The sequence below is a fragment of the Phytophthora ramorum genome, assembly GCF_020800215.1.
Source record: "Phytophthora ramorum isolate Pr-102 chromosome Unknown Phyram_PR-102_s0011, whole genome shotgun sequence".
Lineage (NCBI taxonomy): Eukaryota > Oomycota > Peronosporomycetes > Peronosporales > Peronosporaceae > Phytophthora > Phytophthora ramorum.
The window spans coordinates 1,314,261-1,325,325 of NW_027150657.1; the positions used below are offsets into that span (position 1 = coordinate 1,314,261).

The 11,065-nt window shown below is 48.4% G+C and overlaps 1 protein-coding gene across 1 annotated transcript; it reads left to right on the plus strand.

Annotated features, from left to right (window-relative positions):
* Positions 1-7,789: 7,789 nt before the first annotated feature.
* Positions 7,790-8,167, plus strand: KRP23_11222 (uncharacterized protein; the record flags this gene model as incomplete). The annotated part of the gene is made up of 1 exon (XM_067881750.1): positions 7,790-8,167. One exon carries the CDS (start codon positions 7,790-7,792, stop codon positions 8,165-8,167), a length of 378 nt encoding a protein of 125 aa, XP_067741034.1.
* Positions 8,168-11,065: the final 2,898 nt, after the last annotated feature.

Below are 11,065 nucleotides of genomic sequence, written 5' to 3' on the forward strand. Positions count from 1 at the left end.
ACCAAACAGTGCATGGTAGACAAGCGGAGGCGAAGCTTGCGAGCCGCAGCGGGCTTAGGGTTCGTACACACGGGAACCACGTGAGACGAGCGCAGCGAGCACGCCTGTGGTTTGAAGTCCGTGTGCGAAGCACGCGGGTGAAAACCCAGGACCAAACAGTGCATGCTAGACAAGCGGAGGCGAAGCTTGCGAGCCGTAGCGGGCTTAGGGTTCGTACACACGGGAACCACGTGAGACGAGCGCAGCGAGTACGCCTGCGGTTTGAAGTCCGTGTGCGAAGCACGCGGGTGAAAACCCAGGACCAAACAGTGCATGGTAGACAAGCGGAGGCGAAGCTTGCGAGCCGTAGCGGGCTTAGGGTTGTGGTTCAAGTCAACATTAAAACATATCGACATAAAATATAAGCCTTTCATAGTAAAAATAGTAGTGAAGCGAGCTGGATGAGCGAGCGAACGGGCACCAACTAACCATGCACCCACCGCCCGCAACGCGGGCGGCGCTCGGCTAGTCTCCTACAAGTAACAGAGTAACCTGTCCATCCGTCCGTCCGTCCGTCTGTCCGTCATTCCGTACGCACCTCCAGCGTAACGCAAATCCGGACTTTCCGTTGGCTATAAATAGCTGCCGAGCGCAGCGAAGGCGGCCTCCCCATTCGCTATTATTATAATGCGAGGCCTCTTATTGGCTATATAGTGGAGCCTCTGCGCGATTGGCTATTATAATGCGTAGAGTGGACTACATCACATCGGAAGTAGCCGAATGAAACCACTGCTGATTGGACAAAATAAACCGCCTTTCAACAACTTTTCTTTTCATTCCCATACGTGGTCGAGTTTCAGAGAGATTCCAGGCAAATTCTCCAGGTGGTGAAGGGCGGCTCGGCTACAGAGACAATCGACGCATGCCTGAAGTCATCCGAACGGCGGCCACTTTTCCATACGGTGTCTGACAGAGAACATACGGCTGCCACCTCCGATAGTGCTGCTGGAATGGTTGCGTTTTCTGAGTACCTGCTGAAGGTTGGAGAGGGGAGACGCGAGGTACACAATGATCTGGAAAATGACTACATGAAGATTCCACGTGAGATGCTCATCGACAAGGTCCAGATGAGGACGAGGAGATCCGTCCGGGAGCTATTCCGCGAGGTAAGGCGCAGGGACAGAATGTGCAGTACCTGGGACTGTACTTGGCGACTCCTTGCTTTTCCCACGGTCAGCTGTATGTGGCCATGTCAAGGGTTACGTCGAGATCGAGATGCAAGGTGTTGGTCGAGTATCCAGAGCGGGAGGAAGAAGACGGAGTGTACACGGCGAACATAGTGTACCGACAGCTGTTCGAGAGGGCGTAGGCAGCGACTTCGTGTGAATGCATATTTTACGAAAGGAATACATTTGTCACTTTGCATAGCGGTAATTGTTGAGAGTCACCATTCCCCCTCGAGCGCAGCGAGCACGCCTGTGGTTTGAAGCCCGTGTGCGAAGCACGCGGGTGAAAACCCAGGACCAAACAGTGCATGGTAGACAAGCGGAGGCGAAGCTTGCGAGCCGTAGCGGGCTTAGGGTTGTGGTACAAGTCTACTGTAAAATATACTGATATAAAACATAAGCCTGTCATAGCAAAAATAGTAGTGAAGCGAGCTGGATGAGCGAGCGAACGGGCACCAACCAAACATGCACCCACCGCCCACGTTGCGGGCGGTGGCAATACCATGAAGCGAAGGATCACTGGAGGATCTTGTTAAATATATGGGGAAGCGAAGAGAGCGAAGGAGAGGCAGACGCAGAAGTTGTTGACGCCATCATCGGCTTCAAGATCAAGAGGATACCACGATTGTTGGCAAATACAGAACGATCACACTTGCGGGCACGTGTACGAGGTCGCCATACAAATGTGGGCAATGGGGTGTGCGATTACATTGACAACGATCTGGCGTTGGAACGTGGATCGCCAGCATTCTGATGACCGTAAGTGAAAACGGTGTCAGACGCCCTAGCAGGGCTGGGAACTGCGCTAAGAGAGACGGGAGAGAAATTCAAGCTGTGATATTATCTGATCAACAGGATATCCTACCACAAGTGATGTGTGGCAATTGAGTTAATAAGACGGTTGAGATGGGAGACGGAAGCTACAACGCGGCAGGACGTAGAGAAGATCATCAGACCCGGCTTCGTTGACAGTGGGTCGCGTGGAAATCCAGATCCAGATAGTGACGGAAGCGTGATCCTGCAAGTGACAGCAGATCGTCCGAAGGTGATCTGGGCGACACCCATGGCTTTGAGCCACAGAGCAAGCACCAACAATCTAGCGGAGATGGTCGGATTGCATAGGCTGTTGGCGCTAGCGGCGACGAAAAAATGAAGAGGATTGTTTGTGGTGGGAGACAGTGCCCTCATCCTTCGAAGGTTGGAGGAAAAGAGAGAGCCGAAAGTCAAAAGACTGCTGCATTGGTATCAGTTGACGAGGCGCATAGCGGGCGAGTGTGATGTGCACAGTTGATTGCATCATTATCAGGCACACAACAAGATGGCGAATTGGCTCGCGAACCAAGCGATGGACAGCAAGAGAAGCGCGGTGTATGCGAGTAAATTATCAGACCAGAGGACGCAACTGCTGCAAGGGGTGTCTAGAGAGCAGAAGGAGGTGTACGACACTGGCAGGAGATAAGAGGAAAGCGGCTGGCTAAGAGCAGCAAAGAAGAGAAAGAGGTGAAAGGAGGTGTAGGAGAGGAGTGAGAGCACGAGTAGAGAAGCAAGCGACCACGAAAAACTGAATTAGGCAATATGCCAATCTGGAATGGTGATTAGAGTTCGGGAAGCTGGTCTCGTAACACACTACACCTCACCCTTATCGTTAATATCAATCCCTCCGTATACCGCACTGTCCGAAGCGAACTTATATTATAGCCAATGGTAAGACGTTTTTGAATATCACATGTTTGAAGTCAAAACTGCTTGATAGGGGAAAAATATCATCATTATATTGCATCGTCGCCAAATTCTATAAACAACAGCCAATACACCGTCTAGTTACAATCTTTGATTTGTTGTTGCTAACAATTATTTTAATGTCGCACGCATTGGTGATCACAAGGCGACAGTATTTAGTGTATTTTGTAGGAATGCTCCACCCTCTGGCGGGAGGTCTTGGCGATCCTCCTGCTTCCGTAAAGCTTATCTACCGTCCACCACGGCCTCGATATATCAACATTGGGTTAAAGTCCCGCAGAGATATTGAGCTTCGACTTTCAGGGCTCTATAGTTTCTAGATAAAGGACCTCATTAAAGCCAAACCAAATTTAGTGTATTTTGTAGTAATTAGAGCAACCCACTGGTAGCACTATCCGGCTGCTATAAACCAGATTTGTTGGGAACTTGTCATCTGGCCGAGCCAACGGCGATACCAAATGCTTGACAAATATAGCGAAAGCTCTGTCGAAGCTATTTTTTTCACACCAAATTTGGCGAGGCAGATAGCGCAGCCTGTGCGTAACGGAGGAGTGCTCCTTCGAGTACGCCTTCGCATTGAACGATCTCCATCAAAGCAAGAGTATCCAACTTCGTGCTAGTGTAGCTAAAGACAAGGAACTTTGTCAGGCATGGTCACACATGAGCGGCAGATTTGCATCCACTAAATCTGCAGCGCTAGTATAGCCCAGTTGTCAAAATGTTGCCGTAGGTTTGAGCAGGGTTGACATACCCATTCTCCTCGTAGCACCAAGTCTTAGCTCGAAGCAGTTTTGCCACATCGAGTAGAGAACAGCGCTGTAAGCCATGAGAATGGCGTACGTGGCCTTGGACTCGATATACTGGCCAGTGTACTACTGCTTGTAGCCCAACACAGTGTACACTAACGCCACGCGGCGCATGTGGATTGCAGGGTATGTACAGCATGTGCAGTGAACAACCTTCAGCCTCGGGAGCTACAGGTCCAGGCGCAATGTAGCACGACGATCCATTCTTCTTGCTACGGGTGCTAGTCAACACGTAGCCGTAAGCCGCAGCCTGGGAGCTGTCATCAGCCAGGGCGGCCCGCTGATTGTCCCCCTTCACTAATTTGCACGTGTCCCTCACAAAACTCCACACGAGTGTCACCAGGAAGAGCGCTGAGCCGATGTTGTGCAGCTCTTAACCGCCTTCAACGTAGTGTGGAGGGTGCCAGCGACCAGGAGCGTGATCGCCAGGATAGCATCGACGATATGCTGGTACAGCACCTTCGGCGCGCTGAAAGTCAAGTTGAGCATACCCACCGGGGTGATGTACTCGAACCCGTAGACCATGACCAAGTAGCATGTAATGGTGGTGTACGTGGCCGACCTGCTCCGCACTTGTAGCCATGTGAACCTGATGTAAATGTAGCCAAGTGACGCTCATAGCACAGTGCACAAAGCGTGGAGGGCTCAGACGCCCAGATGAAAGCGTGCTGAAGGTCACCCTCGAGGAAAGAAAAGTGTGAACGGTGCAAAACAAGTCGCAGAATGAAACCCCGGCATCCGCACGACGTCATTAGGTCCCTCTAGTCAACGATTTAGGCACTGTTGTCGGTGGTGGTGGTGGACACGTTGGATTAAGCATAGTGCTCGAAGCCCGTGTGCACCATGTCGGCGAACATGACCCCTTCTTCGTCGGCCTCCGCTAGCAAGTCTTGTATTAACACTAAATGACTGAGAAAACCGATTTTCGGAATTTTCTTAAGGCCATATTCGCCAATATTAGTTAAAGGTAAATTTGAGCGGCGCAAGATTGTTAGGACTTACCATAGAGACACAATGAGCTAGAGAATGCTCTTGTTTAAGTGCCTGTTTGTCCGTCATTGTTGTAAGTGTAGGCCGATCTCCACTATAGACACGAGGATTGCATCATTTGGCCGCCACCTTAAATGGAAACGCAATCATATTCAAACAACGTGGATTACATATCCTCGAACAACGGTGCTTTATCTCACTAAACACAGGAGACTAGACGTGAAGGAGCATGCAGCTACGCGGAATGAGCCGTCCAAGACAGCTTCTTCGTGAAGGAAAGCGTACAGAGGCAGCGTGCCCCCCCCCGTTGTTGTCACGTTGTAGAAGGAAGTAACCACTGTATGGTACAGGTTATGATGCAAAAGATCTGCAATCAAGCCGAATCCCGGCTTTATACACACGAAGACCTTCGATCGAAGGTGTTTTGGGTGTGCAAAGTCGGGTTCACACCAAAAGCCGCGGCCAAAATGCCTCCTGGACGCGCCGGCACCGACATTCGCGCTCCAATAACTTGCACGTCAGAGCGATTCTGAGGACACGGGCTCCACCATTTTAAATGTTTAGTGAGTGTTGATGCGATGACCAAATTGCAGAAGCATCGAGCGATTATTCGACTTTTGACCGCATTCCGAATAAGGGACACTTCCGGTATGTGTTTCTCAGTCAAAAGGTTTTAAAATACCTTTTGAACACACTACCAACGAATACCCTGTACTAATTGTTCGATTCGCCATATCCGTTTAGAAAGGGTACCGCGTTTTTACCTTCTGGGGATATCCTGTCTAGCACACCACGCCCCCGGAGCGGCGGATATGTGTTGACCTAAGCGATATCTTGAGCTAAACTGCAATATCACACACGATTATAGACTCTATGGGCTTCCATGCGTGGTACTGTTGAAAAGGCCCATCGGTATCTTGTACTTGCCTTGTGACGGATGTCTTGTTACTGTGTCATACAGTCTGTATGCCCATCTTTTTTCGCATCTTGGATTATACTACTCCGATCCACAACTGCAGTCACGTACCACTCTTAAACCAAATCCACAATTACTGTCAGGTAAAGTGACTTGCTTTTATTATTGAGTTACATGGGCAAGCCAGCCGCGGTGACAACGGACTGGACAACATCACGAGAGTAGAAAAGGCTCACGGGAAGTCTTCCCTCCCGAGCAAGCTTGCATTTTGACATATGCGCAGGGCGGAAGTTGTTGCCGCCGCCATCTTTCATGCATGCCTCATCGTCGCTTGGAGTGAGAGAAAGGTGCTGTTTAACGTTGAGCTTGGCAGCTCCCAAAACGCTTCTGTCACCGCCATCACCAGTTCGTCCAGCGTTCTGGTTGTCTTCATTACCTGCCGTGCTTGAATTGCATTAAACACCCCCAAGTCACAGACATTCAACAGGATGGGCGACATCTGAAGTGTGCTCCCAGATTTGGAGCTCGATCGGCTGTCGACCATTCATCGATGGCAACGCGCACAGCATTCGAATCGCCTTGCTCACGAATTTCGTTTTAGCCCAATCAGAGCCTTCAAACGCATATATTGACCAATAGAGACCAATGTATGCGGTTTCCTGACAGCAGTTGTGGATCGGAGTAGTACTTTCTTCTGTCGGCAATGATTGCGTTCCTGTTTACGGACGTCGTCAGACTTCGGTATGTCCGTGATCCATTACACACGGAGCACGAGATTTGACTTTGTTATTTGTGGCATTACCGTATCGATCATGCCCTAAGCGAACGCCAACATGAGATGAATAGGGTAGTTATGCTATTGCAGCAGGTAAGATTTAATGCTAAAATACTAAACGTTATATAAAAAATATGGACACGACGGGAATCGAACCAAACGCTGTGCTCTTGCCTCTTGAGCTATGTGTCCAAGCTCGCTTGGTTACCTTTACATTTTCTACAAGAAAAAACTAAGTCTACTAAAGTGAAATTATGTACGACATTTCTTCCTCATCTGAACTGCTTGCTTTACAAATCATCATCTGAATCACCGAAGGCACCCAGACGTTGAAGCTTTTGTACTCCGGTGTAGTGTTTTAGTGTGGGCAGGATGCAATGTCATATGCATTTTTCAAGCAACTCTATTGGCAGATACTCATGTTCGCTTATGACAAAAGCTCACTTTGGACATGAGCGATACGATCATCTAAATCGCGAGATCTAAATCGCGATTCACTCCATAGACGGAACTTATGCAACTATAATACCTGCAAAAAGCTAGAATATAATCAAAGGCGGTTAGCTATTGCTAGGAAATTATTCGTTCGTCCTCATTGACTTCTGCTGTTTGAGGTCCTGCTTTTGGCCTAGCTCATCTCAAAAGCTGGTTGCATCGCAGAAGTTAACTTACATCTGTTGAAGAAACCTCATTGTTTCGACCTACTTAGTACCAAAAAGCTAAGCCATTCGATAGTGGCGATTTAATGACGCGATAACATCTGCACCAAGTCGTTGGCGCTTATTAATATTAATACTGGGCGTGTTAAGTGCAACATGCAATGGGGCCGGATGTGTTGAACTCTTAGAAATGAGCTCGCTTGCGAAACCTTACCCACCCACTGCAGCGAACCCTAAAAATGACCTAGTATTTGGTACACTTTGTAATTTTTCATTTAGTAATAAATTACTGGTTCTAAAAGCTATCAAATTTTCGCTTGTACTGTCCTGGGATTGGGTCAAATTCGAATCGGATCACGCACATGAAATAGCCTGCCGACGTTCGTAAACAAGTGCTCAACTGCTCCAACTGATGATAAGCTAAACTTATCAAAAAATACTGAAGCCCCCTATTCAGTTTCAAAGAATAATGCGAACAAGGACAGTTATGTCTCATGAAACTCACAATACACTGGGTTGTCTTGGATAGTCTACATAAAAGTCAGATGCTTTGTTTCGACTCGGCCCTGCCGATCGTTATGAGGCCAAACCTGATCGTGGGATGAGATTCTTCTTCGCAAGCTCATTCCTCGATCAGCTCTCAAACCCCCAAGCAGTGGAAATTTAAAGTGTGTCAAGTTCGCTGAAGACCTTCAATCATGCGTACGACCCAGTTGCTTCTGCTCGTGGTCGCCACTTTCATTGCGTGCTGCAGTGCTGTCACGGACGCTGAAAACTCCATCCAAGTTAACGCCTTGACAACCGACTCCATCACCGAAACTGCCACTAAAAGCCATCGCTATCTCAAAGGGAGCGAGACGACAAGTGATGTGGCTACTGTGGATGAAGAGAGATATGTCCCTGGCTTTGGCATGCTCCTTGGTGCGTTAAAGCTTCCGAAGTTCCAGGGTCTCGCGAAGCTTCCTCTAGTCAAGCAACTCGCTGCGATTAAAAATAAGTTCGGCAAGAAGGTTGGTGATGTATACCTGAAGTGGGTGAAGAAGCGCTACAACTCCAACCCGCAAAACTTCATGTAAGCCACGAGAGCTGAAATTCGAGGTCGAGCTCGGAGTCATACAGCATGGAGTTTGCGACGTGGAATTGCGCTGGTGGCTGGTTGTTGCATTTAACATGGCTTTTTGTTTTCGGGCGCTGCTTTCAAATGAAATACGCATGTCTCGCTATGCGAGCATCTTTTCCCTTACTAGTCACAATAAATAGCTTTTTGCGAGTACTTGCTGAGATCGCAAAGTCGTTCACTTGCATTGTTCATGCTATAAAATAATCGTGGCGAGGAATCTCCTCGGTGCCAAAACATCTACTACTACAGTAATAGAAGTATCCACCCGCAGACGTGTTTGTAGATTCTGCTGCACATGAACTATTATAACCGTTTGTGAGTGCGCTTGTCTGTTTGTGATTTCTACTACACTGAACAGCAGCCGCGACAATGGGTGGCGATATGCTGTCAGGTGTGAACTTCGAGGTCAAGAAATGGAGAACTGTTTAGCCCCATTACTTTGTTCGCTAGATTTGATATTCACCAACAGTTTGCAAACAGTGGGTGCTGTGATGCGGTGGCGGGGGGTATCTTGTCAAAAGAAATGATTGCTGGACCATTTAGTTGCAGGAAAAGAAACTAACAAAGATAAGATCGTGCTACTACCTAATACTTGAAGAAACTTACAGGTGTGCCGTTGCAACGCTATTTAGTCTCGCAGTAGCTCGAATAATCCTCAGTACTCCGTGAGTTGGCATGCACGGATATGTTTGAATGTGGACCGCAACACTGTATGGTAACTGGGGTGATGCAGGTGCTGGAAGAACTCCACGCTGTGCTACTCAAATGCCGGATTGTTGACCGTACCAGATGCCGTACTCGACCACGCTAATGTAGGCGAGGGCTTGCAGAACTGTTATCTGGCGCGACGCTGATAACATATTACGTGGTCTCCGAGGTTTATTATAGCTGTGGCACGTGTGATATTCATGCTCATGAATCACACGGGCTACATATAACACACAGGCCTCATGCAAAATCTATCTCAGCCAACGCGAAGCCCTAGCTTGAAGAAGAACTAGATGAACAGCTGCATGAAGTAGAAGCGGTAAGTGTCAGCTTTCAAATGATGGGGTCACGGCAGGAAAACACAGCCCTCCAGCATGGACGTGCATCAACAAGGGTTTATTCTACTATGGGTACCCGCCTCCGGAGAACATGAAAGACAACATGAACGATAATGAGGAAAGGCACCAAAACAGACTCAAACATCAATCATACCACAAGCTGCACACGGTGGTAATGTGGCCTTTTACTTGATGTTTATGTTTTCCTTCCCTATAGAAGCCTGTTAATATCCAAGATGTGACTGCCTGTCGTGGAGGAGATTGGCTTTGATCTTGGGTAGTGAATTGGCACTGGTAGACGTGGAGCGGGTCTTGCGCAGTTTGTAGTGGGTTTCGCAGAGTAAATATTCTTGTCTGTTCAGTCTTCGCGAGCATACGGACTGCGTCGAGGCTTGCTTTCGCTGGGATGCTCCATTAAACTGTGAAGAAGCGTTGAAGCGTTCGATCCAGTTCGTGGGCTTGGTTGCCGTCTGGTGTTGTTTCTGTTGCTGTTTTGTCCACGCTCGCTAGTATATATATGTGTTTGCTGCGTCGCTGTGCTTTTCCACTGCTTGTGGTTCGTGTGTTGGAATTTGCACTTGATCCACTTCACATTGTCACCCAGGATCTTGTCGCCGTCGTGCACTGACATGATCTTGATCGTCTGTTAGCCTGAGTTGCTGTGCGCAAAGAAGCGGTTGCTACCATGCAGCTTGGACTCCGGGAAGGCTCGCGGCCGCCGTCTGCGGTGGGTTTATCTTAAGCACGTGAGTATATCGACGAATAATGTACCTAAACAAACTAGAGATACATAAAACAACTGAAAGAATCTTCGGAGCACCGAGCTTCGGAACATCTGTATCCGGAATTATCCGTATGGGTTAGATTTGGTATAGAAGTTTCTATTGCTATAGTTAAGTTAATACACACGCAGACGTAGGGCGGCTGAGGAGGCCACGTGGCCTCCATCTGCGGGGACGGCACTTCCAATTTCGCCGCCCTCCCCCAAGTCCCCTCTACGCAACGGATAAAGCATCCGAGTAAAAATAGTGCCGGCAGATACAAACAGTAATGTGGTGCATTCACAAACACGACGTCTAAGCTAATAGATAGAGGTGCGTAGAAGCTCGGGAAAGCATCGCGTTTGCCCATACTGTAAGGAAAAAAATTCGATAACCTTTCTTAGCCCGGTTAGTGGTTACCATTCTTCTTGTCCCTCCCTCGTGAAGAAGCTGCGAAGCGGGGAGTCGGTACTCGACGACTCGAGCCAAGTGTCGTCGAACCGGAAATCCCACCAAGCTGGGTCTCGTCCTAACAGCACTACGCGGGAGCCATCGCATTTCGAGTTGCTCGGCTCAGAAGCACCCGCTCAGCGTCCCAGATGAGTTTCTACGAGCTGCTTGTAAGTGAGTATATCACAGACCTTGATGCATTCCTGCCCCCGCGGACTTGGGGCTACGCTGGTTTAAGTTGATGGAGATGGAGACGTCGCATTTGTGAATGCACCACATTACTGTTTGTATCTGCCGGCACTATTTTTAATCGGATGCTCCGACGCTCGGATTCTCCCACTTCCTGTTCGAAGACAGCGATGAAAAACGATCTTTCTCTTGTATAAGATGTGCAAGGTTTTTGGTAAATGTGTGAAGGTATCGTTCTGTACACTTGGCAGAACAACTACATGTAGAGTTGTAGACTACAAGCTCCAGTTGTAGTGCCTTTAAATAATACTATTTTGTGCATAGTATGTCATAGTGCTATTGTAATACTGTCAGCGCTATCAATCGTCTTTGAGAGAAGTCCCAGTCTTCTCATTTCACACCATCATT